This window comes from Geotrypetes seraphini, chromosome 9 (genome assembly GCF_902459505.1).
Source record: "Geotrypetes seraphini chromosome 9, aGeoSer1.1, whole genome shotgun sequence".
Classification (NCBI taxonomy): domain Eukaryota; kingdom Metazoa; phylum Chordata; class Amphibia; order Gymnophiona; family Dermophiidae; genus Geotrypetes; species Geotrypetes seraphini.
Genome location: NC_047092.1, coordinates 186,836,498 through 186,853,382, shown reverse-complemented (window position 1 = coordinate 186,853,382; position 16,885 = coordinate 186,836,498). Strand labels below are relative to the sequence as shown.

Below are 16,885 nucleotides of genomic sequence, written 5' to 3'. Positions count from 1 at the left end.
GCCAATCTGCATCTTATTTGGTTATTAGATCAAGCAGCAGTACTTTGACATTAGTGGTGTCCGGAAGAAGTTACCACACACAGCTTCATATCAGCTCCTCAATCTGCAATGCCTCTTTCCTTCTCATCATTATCTTTCAGGGAGGCCTGTGCTGGTCCTTCGGTCTCAGAGCTTTTGGTTCCTTTTTCTGCCTCACCCAACACCCATCAGCATTCCTGCCAGGGACTATTTCCCTTCAGACTCCAATAACTTTCACACATATCGTTTTTGGCACTTGTTTTTGGGTGGTTTTGGTTACTGAGCAGCGGAAGAAAATTGAGGACAGCAGTTTTAAAAGAAATTTGTTAAATGAGAGCACATTGAAAAGTTTTTCACATTTCTATATTTGATGAGAGGAGACATGATGAACGGGGCAAGTTTAGGTCACAGCTGGAAGATTGGCTCATGAGTTGTCTGCCCGGGGTTGATTAATTGCAGTTTCCGCTCTCCCCATTTAGGTGAGCATAGCGTGGGGGAAATTTGGTTGATTTTTGACAATTTTAGGTTCGGTTTTGGCACTTATAGTTCAAGCCGGTTCTCTCATGTGACTTAGTGAAATTCTAAGCTGATCTTACCAAGTTCCAGGAACCTGTCCAAACCTTTTAGCCCCCCCCCCCCCCCTCCCTTCCCTCATTTTATCAGCTTTCTGCTTCATTATTCTGAACCTGTTTTTATTCAAAAAGGCTTCCCTATTACCTTGTCTTACTCCTCTCATAGCCCCTAACCCAGGGCTGCCCAAGTCCGGTCCTAGAGATCTACTGGCAGGCCAGGTTTTCAGGATATCCACAATGCATTATGCATGAAAGAGATTTGCATACCAAGAAGGCAGTGCAGGCATATCTCTCGCATGCATATTCATTGTGGATTTCCTGCCCTAACCCATTCAACTTATTTTCCCTATGGGATCCATCTCCACCCCTTTTCTGCTTGAGCGAGAGCAGTGAAGTGCAAGCTAATTTTCACACCACTGGAACATTCTTCAACCTTCCACTTACTAGATGGGTGTGGCTGATTGCAACATGGCACATTAGGGGCCTAGCTTAAGTTTACAAGTTTTTATTACAAAAAAGTCTCACAATTCAGTGCAATGCCACTGCAGCCCATGAATTAAGCTTGCACCACACGCATCATGGTTTCCTAGACACCCACTACTTGCCCTGGAGTGTCTTATGTCAGGAATTGACAACCTTTCCAAACAAAGCACCTCAGCTTAAATCTTGAGAACATCACAGTTACCAATCTGGTAGCCTTAGTTTCGCCAGAGATCCCAAGCTAGCCAGGTTTTCAGGATGCCCAGGAAAACATTCAGGTAGTTGGCGTGGGGTGAATAGGACAGCATGCAAGGGCTGGTAGCAGAAGTAAATTGGAGATGCAATGGGCCTCCCTCTTCGATCCTCGTGTCTTGGTAAGGACAGCCGTAGCTCATGCAATTCCTTATGCTGAAAGTTCACTGAAGCATGATAAAATCTTGGAAATAAAAAAATCTTAACTCACCAAAAAAGGTTTTTAGCAGCAACAAGCATGCTGAATGCTCTACACCGCTGATTCCCAACCCTGTCCTGAGGACCACCAGACCAATCGTGTTTTCAGGATAGCCCTAATGAATATGCATGATGCAGATTTGCATGCCTCTCACTTCCATTATATGAAAATCTCTCTCCTGCATATTCATTAGGGTTAGCCTGAAAACACGATTGGCCTGGTGGTCCTCCAGGACAGGGTTGGGAATCACCAGTCCGACAGTCAAGAGTTCCTATAAGCATTGGAACAGTACAGAACATTCAGCATGCAAGCCAGCGCTCAAAACCTCTTCCGCACTTTTGTAAATTGGGGGGAAGGAGTTAATCAAGGCCTGCCCTGTGTTGCACCACTACAAAACACAAGGCCCAAAAGGCAGCACTCTGAGGTTAGATCCCGAAAACAACTCGGCAAAATAGAATTCCCTTTTTATTCTTAGATATCGTTTCACACATACAAACAGGCCAAGGAAAGAAATGAATAAACAGCAACTTCAAAAGACAAAAAAAAAAAAAATAATAATCCTTATTTCATCTTTGGCCTTGCCTGTCATACAACCAAAACTATCTCCTAGTGCACCTACGTACATACAAACAGAAAGTTACTGGAATGCTTGCAAATAAGAATGGTGTGGGGATATTTTTTTCTCTTTTTTTTTTGTTTGGTTTTTTTTCTTAAATGTTTATTTTATCTTATTTTTTTACAAGGTTGAATGTATTTTTTCCTTACAAGATATAACAATGGCTGCGGTCACAGCGCAAGTACAGGCAGCTGGAAGGTGGCGAGATAGCAAGCAGCCGACTGTCCCCCTGCACACGCCACACACCCTTCAAAGCCCCACTTTTGGTCACCTAGAGATCCCTGACAAAAAATGGCTGGACTTCCTAAAAATATATACAAAAATATAAAATGTAAATAAAAAATACGAACTAATTCTCATTTTTCTCTTCGTTTGCAAAGTACTTTCAGAAAAAAAAAGTTGGGCCTTGAAGTTCTGGACTCCCCCCACCCCCTTTTTAAAAACATGGGTCTCTCTGCACATGGGTGTGACATGCGTGTGTCTGTGTGGCTCTTGCTGACAGGAATTGGAATATGCCTCTCGCATGCTCTACTTGCTGGCTGGGACCACAGGGTTCTGGATTTTTTTTGGACAGGAAATGAAAAGGTGGGGCGGTCACAGTGCCCTCTAGTCGTCGTCATCCTTTTTCTGCTTCTTGGTGTCAACTTCATCATCCTACAGCAAGAGAGAAACTTGTTAAGTCAGTTCAAAAGAAAGGGAGCCACATCTTTCTCCATATGCAAAGCTAGAACTGGCAGAGGCAACATCCCTAACACAGCCTTCCATAACCAAGAAAACAACATACTGTAATTTGAAAGCCCAGGATCCATCCAGCAGCGACACTAGATCTGGAGTAAGTCATTTGCATCTAGTGCTAGACTAGACAGCCCACAAGCACCGACAGCTGTCACATCTTTTAAGTCTGTTTTAGCTTACTACAAAGTTGCTAGAAGTATCTAATGAGACCTAGTTCCAAGAATCTTTACCACATTTGTTTCTATAGGAAAGTTAACTGCATTAATTTTCAGCCATGGAAAACAGACTATGGCGATTAAATTTTACCAGTCAGGGATAAATTTGGATTTTAGCAGATGGTGAGTTGCATTCAGAGACAATTTGTGATGTCCCTGGACCTAGGGGCCTTAAAATAATGGAGGGTTAATCAATTTACCCAATCAAGAGGAGTACTGCCCACTTACAAAAGAAAGGACAGCGTCCCTGGAGCAGCCCCATGGTTATAATAGTTTGGTATCTAATGTAATAAAACGTTTCCTCCGTGCCCTGCTTTTTTTTCTCCAGGACCTGTTATCTTTTACAGTTTGGACTTGCCTCCTCCAATATACAAGTCTCTAGCAACATCTACTCCTTACTCTTAACATACAAGTCTGAAACTCAAGGAGTAGCCTACAGCCCAACTCTTCAATTGCACTGGAAGGTAGCAAGGTGAAGAGCTCATTTTCACACTCACTTCTTCATCTTCAGCAGCCCGTTTGACTCTGGCACCTTCTGTCTCATCGTCTTCATCGTCTTCCTCCCCTGTAAATGTAACCAGACCATGAGATCAGATAACTCAGCCAGTGAGATTTCAATGGACCTCGGAGGCAGTGGGGTGGAGATGGAGGGAGCTACCACATGAGTGTTCATCCCACACTTCAGCTCCAAAATAAGAACATGCAGATATGTAAATCATTTTGATTGTAACCACAGAAAGGCAGTATAAAGTCCTATCACACCTTTCTCTAATTTGTTCTCTGCAAATCAGTGCCTCTCAACTTTAAGAAATCAGGAAGCAAGTGTGTTGTGCGTGTCCAAATGCAACCAGAAAAGCGCCAGCACTAGAGAATGACATGGAACTCAATTTCCACGTCCTATTCCTGTAAGCTCTGCCTTATGATTTTAAAGATGACAGAGCTTGCAAGGATGGGGCAGGGACAAGAGAACTTGCCGGGATGGAAAAATGAGTTCCCGTGGGAATGGGGAAAAATCCCCGTGTCATTCTTTAGCTAGCACATAGCAACAGAAACTCACGTTTGTTCAGGGCAAACCACCAGCCTTCAGTAAGCAATACTTATGCCCAAAGCCTTCCAGTTCATGTGCACTTGTACACCAGCAATTTTGTTTTCTCTGGACATGTGCACTTGAAGGCCAATGTTTGTTCAGTCAAGGTGCTCTTATCACAGGTGTGTGCATGTGTTAAGTTCTCCACACCTGAGTTTCCATCTCAATAGCTTACAGCATCTGATTTGTAATTCTGCAGTAGCAACTAGCATTCCATCTTCAGCATGTGGTTTTCTGCATCAACATCCAAAGGTCATGGGCATTGAAGACCACTCTTCAGAGATCTTGGGGGGGGGGGGGGAGAATAGTGACCTCAAGGAAGCAACATCCAACGCTTGGGAGGATAAGGGGAAACTACTAAGACCAAGGATAGGGGGAGGATATTAATGCAATCCACAGAACAAGGAGGGTGTGTGGGGTGGGAGAGCAGAAATGCTAAATCACCTCCCTGGGTCATCTAATGTAAATACATCCTAAAGAAATAGTTTGATTGCTTGCTGCTGACCCACCAGTCAACCGGTAACCTGCAATCCCTTATCCCCCAATCTTCGTCACCGATAGGACAGTCGCACTCCCACCCCCAGCTGCTGATAAAATACAAAGGTCACTGACACAGCAACAGTCAAAAATGCTCCCCCCTCCCTTCAGCAGGAAAGGCCCAGGACAGCCAAGTCCAATCCTTCCTTCACCCCTCAAGCCATCACTTAAACAGCCCTTGAATACATCTCCCCTGCAAAGAGTCCATGATGATCCCAACTCAATCAGCTGCCTTGGAGGCTCAGGTTCATCTGTCAAATCGAAGATTAAGTGCAAGAAAGTGAGACTTGGGGCTTCGGCAGCTGAAAGGCCTAATGTCAACCAGAAACAAAAGCACCAGCCCCTTCCCTTCGACTTTAGAATTTGTACCAATGTGGTCAGTTATTGGTGGATTTTGTATAAAATGTTAATTTTAATGTAAACTGCTTTAGTGCTCCAAATATAGAATCATTAATTGCCCCAGTCCCTAACCCCCACCACTCTATCCCTTTCACTACGGTCACTGCCGTCCCAGGACCAATTTAACCCTTCCAATGATTTTCATCCTCATTCACAGGGTCCACCACCAACTCAGGTTTTCAGGATATCCCCAACCACTATGTACAAGAGATCTGCACCCACTGCATCTCTGGCATGAAAATCTCATGCAGTCATTAGGGATATCCTGAAAACGCGAGATGTTGGGGAGCCCTTCAGAAGAGAAAGTGAAGATTAAGGCATTAAGCAATCGTCTGAGATGACAAAGATCTGATGCAGTCAAAGCAAAACAGATCCTCAAACAACCCCTTTCACTAGGTTCATAGCTTTTAGAAACTGCTGTGCTCAGATATATGTACTGTATATCTTCAAATACAAGTCAAAACCCCCATTTTTCCCCCCCCAACAGGAGGAAAAATGGTTGCCTCATATACAAGACAGGCAGCTTCAGATTCAAGTGTCCAGCGCCCCTTCCCTTCCCTGTCCATTGTAGCTCCTTGCTGTACCTTCCATAGGACTCATGGACCTGGAATCCCTGCTAATCCAGAGGTGAGCTTTCTGCGCTCCTGCCCCACTACTGCGAGTTCTGGCGGTTCAATTGTACTAAGTAGGAGCACACTTCCTGTGCTGCTACTCGGCACTGAGCGGCTTTCTGAATAGCTGCAGCGAGTCGCGCAAGAATTTGTGGGAGGCATTTAGGAAGCAGCAGCCCGGGAAGTGCTCTCCTGCTCACAGCAGCAACAAGCTCAGCAGTGGGGCAGAGTGTGGAAAGATCACTCCTGCCCGGTACACCTCTGGACCACCACGATGCCAGGTACATGGGTCATACGGAAGACGCAGTAGCATGCAGGATAATCGGCAGAGGGGAGGTACAATGGACAGGGGGGAACAAAGTACAGAGCTTGGCAGCCCAGCAGAGGTCTGCAACAAGGCCGGGAAGGGTCATCTGAATATAAACAGAGACCCCCATTTTTGGGCCCAAAAATCTTAAGTTTATATTAGAGTATATACGGTATTTTAAAATCTTAGAAATTTAGATGAAGTTTACACCTTTAAACCTCAAATATTCTACTTTCCTAAGAAGGGCTATTATAAATTAGGTCTTAATGCTGATCGAAGACTAAAAATTTCCACCGTTTTCAGTAACAAGACCAGTGATTCCCACCAGGCCAAGTCGGGTTTTCAGGATAGCCCTAATAAATATGCATGAGAGAGATCGGCATATAATGGAGGTGCCAGGCATGCAAATCTGCTCCATGCATATTCATTAGGGCTATCCTGAAACCCAACTGGCCTGGAGGTCCTCCAGGACGACTGCAATTCTTTGTTAAAGATATTCTTATTACTGAAATTCATCTTCAACTGTTGCAGGCTACAGGCACTAGGCTTCTGAAAGACCAAAAATGAGACCATCTCACTATACTTCCAATGAAGCAGCATTGGTTGATGATCTCACAGGATAACATTTAAGATCATTTCATTGGTACACAAAATTTTTTATTTTTGCCATTGTCACTTTCTAGATATATTATTCCTTATGTTCCTTGCAAATCACCGAGATCCCTACTACTGCCAGGTACTCGAGACCTGGATTGGCCACAGTGAAGATGGGCTACTGGGATGAAAGGACCACTGGTTTGACCCAGTAAGGCTATTCTTAGTTCCACCCTCATTTTGTGAAGTTTTCCTAGATTCCACATGCAAAAAGTGACTTCGGTATAATAGGGTCCAATGTTATGGAATCATTTCTCCCATTATCTCCGTCTACAACTCTCTTAATATCAGTTTCAGGAAACACCTTTTATATCCAGATGTATTTGGCAGCAATTTAAATAAGAAAAAAAGAAGTAAAGCCCATAGCAGGACTATACAAGATGTAATTTCTTGTTTTTGGTTTTTTTACATGATTAAATTGCTGTGATGGTATTCCTAAGCAGCAAAATAAACTCTGCACCCATCACGTAGAAACATGATGGCAGATAAAGGTCAAATGGCCCATCACATTCATGAAACATTGGAGGCATGGGGCTCCCTTAGCTGGAAAGTTAAGGAAAGGGGACCAAGGCTGACAGCAGCCCTGAAATACCTTCTCCAGAGTTTAACACTGGCGACACATCATCCTTTACCACAGGGTATGAAATGAAGGTGCTAGGCATATTCCCTGTGCTTAGCAGAGCTGGCACAAGGGGGGCTCCCAAGTATGGCACAGGTACATGGCATCTTAGGGAAATGAGGAGATAGGGCAAGCTGCAGATGGGCCATTTGCCCTTTATCTGTCGTCATGTTTCTATAACACTGGATGACAGTGCTGTGATGTACTGGGACAAACAGCACAGCCATCACCAGGGGAAAACCAAACCAGGAACGCAAATGTGGACCCAGTAAGTCTGCACTCCACTATATCTTCCCAACAAAGACATGTGGCAGTGCTGGAAGTCCAGCTAAAACAGGATGAACCTCAAAAAAGCCAACAAGAGGGAACCCTTCCTTTTGACCCAGAGGCCATATTCAGACATCGTTGTCAACCCGCAGCCCGAGGACCTTCAGCCACCCCGACACCAAAACTAGTGTGTGGTCACATGGTGAAGCATTTTTGGATGGGTCCCAACCAATAGCCCTAGGGGAAGAGACTTATACAGCCAGACTCAAACACAGTGACAGAAACATTCTCAGCTCTGGAGCCATAGCTGAGTTGGTAGAAATCTATCTTTATATGGATTCTGGTCTTGACTCCACCAAAATAGCCTTAGACAGTCTGACCTTTGAAGCAAGGTCCCTCCAACTCCCCTTTCACTACACCCATTATAGCCTTTAAAACATATCAATAATTGGGTCAGGCAGGGAGGACATATTTGGGATGGGGAGGTACTGATCCACATCAAGCAAGCACAAGGGTTAATTTCAGCAGAGCAAACATGCTGCAAGCTGTTCAGCAGGACCCCTGGGGTCAATCTTAGGCGTGGACTTTCATAATGGAACTTTTCCGATTCCCTGCAAAGTTTCCCAAGTTGACCATTAAGACTTAACCATTATGTCTTGCATGTTGCTTTACTAATATTCTCTGAACAGAGGCAGAGCGCCTGAGTGAGGCCACGCATTAATGTGAACTGAAAGACGATTCCACCCTGAAGTCCACAGAAGAGCAGATAATGGCCCATTTGGCCTTTATCTGCCATCATGTTTCTGATACAGATACTAAGCTCAGTAATCCTCATGTGTCTCGGAGCAGATTGCTAGACAATCGTATTTGCAGCACGGACTCTTCTGCCCTATTCTAAGGGGAAGGGATGGGGACTTGTAGACTGCATTTCTGTAGTTTTACAACCAGACAAAGTGGTTTACATACAGGTAATTCGAGTATTTTCGCTATCTGTCCTGGTGGGCTCACATTCAATCTAATGTAGCTGGGGCAGTGGAGGATTAAGTGACTTGCCCAAGGTCACAGGGAGCAGTTGCAGGCTGTAGCTCTACTCACTAAGCTACATTGTCCTCCTGCAGTAACATCCTGCAGCATATCAGCACAAATTTGGGGCCATAGCAAGTCCAAACCACGTTTTATAGCCACCTCAGGATTATTTACCTTCTGCTTCGTCGTCCTCATCCTCCTCCTCTCCGCATTCCTCTTCGTCTTCCTCGTCTACCTCATTGTCTATCTCCTGTTCACCATTCTCTTCATTCTCCTGAGGAAAAATCAGCAAGATCAAATATTGGCCAAGCGCCAAGACTAGGCACCAGTCTAAGAGATTACTGATCCAGAAGTCCCACACTGACCCCCAAACTTAGTCTGACTTCAGAAAATCTTGCGGCACCCTTTGGCATGAGCAATGCCAGGAAATACGGAAAAAGCAAGCAGCCTATCCTTCACCCACTCCTCTCTATAACCAGGTATTATGACCCAGACAAAGCAGGGTCACGGAGGAAGACCTCCAGAGGAGTGTAAATAAAGCACAGGAAGAGAGCAGCCTTGAGGCACCCAAATGAGAATGAATACAGACCCTTCAGAGCAGCAGCACAGACATCCTGATTAAAGAGACATGAGATTAGTGCTCAGGAAGAGAGAATGAAGTCAAAACCGGAGGGGGAGGATGCCATGCCCAGAGAAACTACTGCTGGCTGCAGGACTTACTGCATTGCCATTGGCCGCTTTGTCTTTCCCACTCTCTTTCTCTTCGACCACTTCTTTCTTCTCTTTTAGATCCTACAGAAACAGGAAATTGAATGCATCAGCGAAGGAGCTGGGAAAACAGACATGAAACTTAACTCTTGCCACAAATCCTGTGTGCGAGGGGAGGAGGAATTCACCCACTATGACAGTCACTTGCAGTTCCTTCTCTGCCGACTTTCCTTACATAAAGGCAAGATTTATACCAGTGGTCTCAAACTCAAACCCTTTGCAGGGCCATATTTTGGATTTGTAGGTACTTGGGAAGACCTCAAAAAAAAAAAAAAAAAAATTTAAAGAAATGACAATTTTGCATGAGGTAAAACTCTTTCCTTTTGGCCAAGTCTTAACAATAATATTATCATTTATAGCTAAAGAGACATATGATCAAGAAACGGTTTTATTTTATTTTTGTGATTATGATAAACATACTGAGGGTCTCAAAATAGTACCTGGCGGGACACATGTGGCCCTGGGTCACGGGTTTGAGACCACTGATTTATACCGACTACTGGTTCTCTCCCCCCCCCCTTGCAAATACAGTCAGTGAATCAAGTGTGCTAATACACTGGACACAGCATCAAGGACCTTTGCCCAGTGCAGTCCAAGATAAATTCATTCATTAAACCACACGCTGGCACAAGCTTCAAGGAATAATACAGCGGCTTGAGCGTCTCACCCTCCCCATTCCTTCCTCCTGTCCAACAATACAGACCAGCCCCTTTCTATCTGCACCATATTGGCGGGCTTTTTTTTTAAATATATAATAAATAGCACCAGGTGACTTTGAGCCACTCATTTAACCCTTTGCTGTATTCAATATTCCCTTTGCAAGTACTGTTAAGACATTGACTCCTGAAAGTACATGAATTATCAAATGCACATTCACAGCAATAGGAGTTACAGATCGTAGCAGTTAGTATAGACCAGTACGTCCTGAAAACCTGACTGGCAAGAAGGTACCCAAGGACCAACTTGAGAAATACTAGTACAGATGAGTTGTTAAAAGATGTGGATAAATCCTTGGAGAAAAGGCCACAAATTGTTCAATGTCAACCAGGGAGAACGTACCACTTATCCCTGGGATCTGCAACATGAAATCTTGCTACTCTTTGGGATTATGCCAGACACACACTTGTAACCTGGACTGCCCTCTGTTGGAAATAGGACACTGAGCTAGATGGCTCTCCATTCTGACCTCTTATGTTCTTTATACCAAAGAAGAGACTCGTTGCACCTTCTAATATCAGTTCTCCTTCGCCAGTGCTTGAAAAGCCTCCGACTGGATGGGCCAGAGAAAGGCAAAGTTCTTATTACAGCCTGCAGCAAGCACCGAGGCCGGGGGGAGACGACACAATTATGCAGCTTACAGCTAGCTATCCAAGAATCCTCCCATGCCACCCAACAAAGAACTATCCTTGGCAACTGGCATGCACAGGACACCACCGGGATCAACATCTCCACCCTTCACCTTGTGCAAGGTTTGTTGTCTTCCTTAACAAGTCCCAGTGAACCTGCCGAGTATATTCTAATTTACTTGTAAGCAAACCTTAGCAATTACAGTAATTATCTCCCTGAGTGATATTTAAAGTCGCACTGCTACCTAAGCCTTCAGGAAGATATTTACCTGGGCATAAGCTTTTGTTTTTATTTTGGAGTCCTCAGCCACTTAGGTTTTCATTGTGGGCACCTGAACCCCCGATTGGCTGGATCTGAGGACTGGGTTGAGAGCTCCCATTTTGGAAGAAGGGTTGCTCTTTTGGGCTTCCAAGCTCAGTTTGAAATGCATCTTAGAAGGCTGCCAAGTGGATTCAGATGACAGGGCTGATCTAGTTCTGTTTACTCTAGTGCATGCTGGGACTTGTAGTCTTGTTTTTCTTAGGCAATGCAACAGGAAATCAGAACTTAACATACAACAGGGTAAACCCTACCCTGCAAATCTGGATCCTGTTGACAGCCACTAGTGTCATGTGCAGTAGAGTCTCTGTTAACCAGAACTCAATTAACAGAAATCTCAAGCAACCAGAAAAAAAAATCTAAGAAATACTGTAATACTTTAAATAAAAATATATCACACTTAAGTACGCCCACATTTGGTAGTTTGTCTGGAACAGTTGATAGGGTAGAGTATTAGTTAGACCTATTTTTTAATAGCAACTCTCAAGCAACCAGAAACTACATTTATCTGGCATCTACCAATCCCCATGGGTGCTGGTTAACCAAGAGTCTAGTGAACTTTCATTTGCAACTACACACGCTAGGCCTAGTTATAGCAGTGACAGAACCTGACAGGCTGTCCACCAAGGCTTTTTCTGGACCACCAGGGGTTAAGAATACACCCTCTGCAGCATCCCTAACCTTAACTGCTGAACTGAACCCAGATTTGCTGCAGGGCAATGCACAGCACTGGTGCCGCCAAACCCATCTTTAGTTATTAATCATGTCAGCAGCATTAAATAAAATCCTTTCCTTTCTTAAGGCATCTCTCACAGTGAAACTATTCTTTCAATCTGACTTTCCTAGTCAGCAAGTTCATTTAACTGGATGCAATGCAGCTGTCAGAAGTAACCTCCCTCTAAATCAGTCGGTTCACATAAAAAGTACAATTGCCTTTTGAATTACATTAAATCTCCTACAGCTATTACAAAATTGCATTAAAATCTTTATAAAAAGTTATGCCTTAACTAATATTTACACTAGACATCACCAGAGGGCACCAGTAAAGCTGATGCTATTTAGGTCTATGTAAACCTAATCACCTGAGATAATCAGATCACTGTCATAATTAGAGCATAATTAACAAACAGGATGCCTAGAACCCATTGCGTGGGTAAAGAAATGCTCTTCAGCTACTTCACGCTTACACAATATTGAAAAGCACTAGCACAAAATCAACAGTTCTGCTTCCAAAAACTTCACAAAGTTTTAAGACCAGGCAAAATAAATTAGTCGTTCTGCTCTTTATTGACCATCTAGAACAGCTCTTTTCCCCGATGTGAACTTCTTTATGGTTCTCACTAGAGGGGGCACATAACGTTTTGCATAACTACAGTGGGAGGAGCCATAACTGTCCCAATTTAAATCCAAAATCTGCTGTAATCAAATTTTTTCAGATGCCCATCTTTAAAAAAAAAAAGATGACTTCAACAAGGACTCCAGTGGCCAGATTTAGATCCCATAATACAGGGAGTCAGACAGAGGACATCAATCTTTTGAAAGACCCAAGATAAAAAGGCACCATGGGTCTCCCAATTTTATCTTTTAAAAAAAATCCCACAAACCAGACCCCTTGGGGTTCCGACTACAGAGGAAACCCAGCAGGTAAGAAGTGCTGCTCACAGGCTCATCCTGCAGACAAGAGGACAATGTGTGCCTGAAAGAACAGATGTCCATAGTCAGTATAAGGACATTAGAAAGGCCAATGGTCCATCCAACAGTTGCCAATCCAAGTCAAAGGTACCTGGCAGAATCCCAAAGAGCAGCAAGATTACATAGGGTAGGACACCTCAAAAGCTGTTTATAGATATTTCCTATAGGTGCTCTTCCAAACATCTAGTTTGGACAAGCACTGGAGAACTTGTTTTCTGCTACCCCTTTTCAGCCAAATATGTGCCTTGCTCACCATTGAACTAGAAAAGAAGAGAGATCAACCCAGAGACCCTAGGCATTTACCCAAACGGCTTGTCAATAGATGCAACCATTCCACACCCTAATGCACCTATGAAACCTTATCTGGGATCCTGGCCCACAGCTTGGGAAGTTCTGCCAAACGCACCCCATCTCCTGGTCTCAGTATTATTCAACCCCCCAACCATTAAAAAGCAAAAAAAATATGTAGTTAAAGGGCTTGCAGCTTCGAATGCCCGGCCTGAACCGGATGAGTGAAGCTGAGAAGCTGCTGCTTCCCCTGGGGAAACCCGCGCTCTCGAACACACGCGCGGAGCCTTACCGCACCTCAACATTGGCTACTGCCCATTCCTCGGGCCCGCCCCCTCAATGGCCATCCAATCCGCGCCTCTCCTGGAATTCGATCCCTCCACCACACACCAGGTTCCCGCAGGCCCACAACACAAACAAAACTTGCCAAACTACAAGCCCCGCCAGGCCCGTAGGGCACCACATGTTGCGCCTGGGGCAGCGAGGGGGCCATGGGACTGTGGCCCCCGCCTCTTCCCAACGATTGCATTTTTTTTAAATAAGGGCAATTCTAGCTTCAGTCGACAGGAGGCGCCCTCCCCCCATGTGCAATGACAGCACCGGCGCTAAAGTCTTTAACCGGATCAAAAGCTGCGAAGAGTGCCCCCCCCCCCCAGCTGTCAGGAAAGAGACGATCCCTGCCGCCCCGCGTTAAACTAGATCCCGATCCTCAAAGATGAGCGCGCTGGGACGCAGCAACTTGTACCCGCGGTCGAGCCGCGCGATCTCTCGGGCAACTGCGGAGACGGAGGGAGCCGATCCGGCAACAACGTTACCCCCGCCGCCACACTCGACACTTTGTAGCTCTCAGCCCCGGGGGGCTCGCGCTGCCCTTCAAAGCGGCCTCTTCCCCCCCCCCTCCCAGCAACACAAAGGGGGCAGCCGGCAGCGATCGCCCGCGAAACAAAAGAGCCGAGGGGCTCGCACTCACCTTGACCGACTTCTCGGGACTGGTGTCCACGGCTGCGTCCGACATGCTTTAAAACCCCCAAGGACGCGCGATGTACAAAGAAGAGCGAAGAAAGCGCGAGCCAAGTCCTGCGGCGCTCCGGGAACAATGCAAAGATGGCTTTTTAATGCTTTTTTGCAGCCAGTGCAGGGCTCACGCGGCGCCACAACCTCTAATATAGATGGGGGGCGGTGCGAGCTGCCAAGACTACCGGCGCCCCATTGGCCGAGCCGCCGAACAAAAAACACCCCGTCCGCGGCCGCTCATTGGCCGGGCCCACACAATGGCAGCGGCTCGAGCGCTTTTTTTCTCTCTCCCTTTAAAGCTGCAGTACCTGCGCCCGGCTGCGCGCCACCTGCCCCGGCGGCTCCACTTGCGCGAGCGCCACGAGTTTGCGCCAGGTCTCAGCCGGGGGGGGGGGGGGGGGATGCGAGAGCGTTCGCAGAGACACCTAGCGGCAGCGGTGGGAAACGCACGCTTTCCGTTCGCCACTTATTAAAGGGCGGGAAGCGACGACAGCGGCGAACCGCTAGGAGGCGCTCCAACGACATGCGGCGCTCCTGTACTTTTCCATCCACCCCTCCCCCCCCTCTCTCTGTCCGTAAAGCGAACGAGGCTCCAATGGCGGCTTCTCCTGCTCGATAACGCGGGAAACAGTGCACAGCCCCACCCCTCGTGCTCTTGGCGAGTTAGAAAATAAGTCAGGGCGATAGGAAACCCACCCGCGTCTGCGTTACACCTTTGTCACAACCGAAAATCGGCCGAAAATCGGTTCTAATCTTCCCGCACCCCCACCATAAAAAATGACCGATTCTGGCGTTCTTCCAACGTGGAGGTGTAAAGCTGCCACACCAAAAATGGCGTCTGGCACGCTGAAGGAGCAAATGTTTCGGTTTTGCTCTGGCATCAGTGGAGAAAAGGGATAAAAAGTCGCCGTCAGAGGGCTGCGGCGAGTGGGAGAACGGGTCCCCGTCGAGAAGAGCGCTACGCGCATCCTAAGCGCGTGCGATTCGGCAGAAACGAGAATTTTCTGGCGCCTTTTACGCCGCACTCGACATGGCGCCAAAGCCAGGGCCGCCGGGGTGACGTCAATGGAAAAGCGGACGGCGATTGGCTCGTAGGCGGCCGTTGGAACCACGGTGGATGTCGATTGGCTGCAAGTCTAGAGCCAGCCTGGTGTTGACGCTTTGCGACTTCTGATAGGCTAGATCACGCATCATTCTGGGGTGAGGTCATTCAGTAAAATCGGGGGCGTTTGGCGCGCCTGTGGGAGAAGAAACGAAATGGCAGCGCGTGTCGCGGGCGCTCCAGATTTAGAGAACGAATAAGGCCGGCAGAAACGCTCATCACCCACGGCGGTAAAGGGCCGTCCTCAAACGCCTGCAACAATTGCACTCCATTCTTCCTCTCTTGCTTGAAAATTAACGGCCCCTTTGAAAGGCATCCGAGCCAGCGACTGCCAAGAGAAGCAAATCCTGTGGCTCGCCTTTGGGCTTGAAAAGATAACCCTCTGATACCCCAAAAATATATGTTGGCTTTGTTTTTTTTAAGGGAACATGGTGGCAGAAAGACGTGAGCAGCTTCCCTTCCGCGCTCCATTTTATGCCGCTTTGGGGTGGCTTTTAAGCACGTGCAGTGCCCCTCCCCCAGGCAAAACACACTGTCCGCTCTAGGAGAGAGCGCGAGACGCTTCAATTTCGGCTGCTGGCAGCTACAGTTCGAATCGGAAATGCACCAATCAGATAGCACCTGGCGGACGGCTTTACCAATCGGAAAGCCGTAGGCGGGGCGTCTGTTGGCGGGTGTGCGAGCGAGCGCGTGACTTGGAGTTTTGGCGGGAAGAGCGTCCTTGGCTTTATTTTCCGTGTCTTTATGTGGGGGTGGGGTCGGGTTTATGCGTTTGTGGCTTCTAAATCCCCCCCCCCCATTAAGTAGGGAAGTAAATTCTAGGTTTGCTACTCTTTCACAAGAGAGGAACATCCCGTGCTGCATTACATATAAAGATCGTTATTATTAAAGTAATGTGACAATTAACTCCATTGTAATGTGAGACCCTAAGCAGTGGCTTATCTTAATCTAGAAATTAGACCTAGTAAACGTGGCTTTAATGGGAGACACCGATTGCCTGGTTTTAGTATGGGGGAGGGCAGATTGGATCTCAAAAGAGAGTTGTCTACAGTTTAATCATCTTATTGCTTCACCAAATGAAAAGCATCTGGTTTTCTTTAGAGCCCCTGACACCTTGCAAACAATTCCAGTAAATAAATTATTGGTGCTGAAAACTGCCCCCACTATGCACATTATACTTCTGGTGGAATTCTGTGCACAATATTTCAAAATTCTGCAAAGTTTATTTGTAGTGTTCTGCATATAATTCTCCTTTCCTGAGACCTGAAATTCCTTCCTGCCTTTTCCTTTCTCGGGTTCCAGCCTCCTCAGTTCCCTCTCCAACTGCAGTTCTGTCTGTCTCTAAATCCCTGTCCTCTCACTTGCACCCTGAATCTTCTCCTTGGCCCCCATAATCTGGCATCTCTCCACTGGCTAAGAACATCTCTTCCCAGTCTTGGTCACTCTCCCTCTCTCTACATCACCCTCACCTCTGGGTCCAGCATCCATGTGACACTGTCCCTCTATATCCCCGTCCCTGCCCCATTCCTCTAAGCTCTGCCTTAACCACACAAGCCTTGAATACTTATTATTTTAAAGTATTTGAGGCTTGTGCAAATGAGGACAGAGCTTGCAGAAATGGGACAGGAAAATAACTCGCGAGGATGGGACGGGAAAAAATTTGTCCCTGTGTCATTCTCTACTTTGAATCCCTTCCCCATGGTCTGGCCTTTCTCTACGGCCAAGCATCTCTATCTTCTTCCCCCTCTACTTACAGGTTCAG

The 16,885-nt window shown here is 46.4% G+C and overlaps 1 protein-coding gene across 1 annotated transcript; it reads right to left on the bottom strand.

The window, feature by feature from the left end:
* Positions 1-2,148: 2,148 nt before the first annotated feature.
* On the bottom strand, positions 2,149-14,313 carry PTMA (prothymosin alpha). Its single transcript, XM_033958603.1, has 5 exons — positions 13,978-14,313; positions 9,315-9,386; positions 8,769-8,868; positions 3,585-3,652; positions 2,149-2,791 (listed from the first exon to the last, which is right to left on the bottom strand). Exons 1-5 carry the CDS (start codon positions 14,020-14,022, stop codon positions 2,744-2,746), a joined length of 333 nt encoding a protein of 110 aa, XP_033814494.1. The 5' UTR covers positions 14,023-14,313; the 3' UTR covers positions 2,149-2,743.
* Between the last annotated feature and the right edge of the window lie 2,572 nt (positions 14,314-16,885).

What these genes read in the sequence shown, in the direction of transcription:
- PTMA (XM_033958603.1), bottom strand. Translation starts at nt 14,022, where the DNA reads ATGTCGGACGCAGCCGTGGACACCAGTCCCGAGAAGTCGGTCAAG. An exon ending in GTCCCGAGAAGTCGGTCAAG is followed by an intron (nt 9,387 to 13,977) that starts GTGAGTGCGAGC and finishes CTGTTTCTGTAG; the next exon opens with GATCTAAAAGAGAAGAAAGA. An exon ending in GGGCTGCTGAAGATGAAGAA is followed by an intron (nt 2,792 to 3,584) that starts GTGAGTGTGAAA and finishes CTCTTGCTGTAG; the next exon opens with GATGATGAAGTTGACACCAA.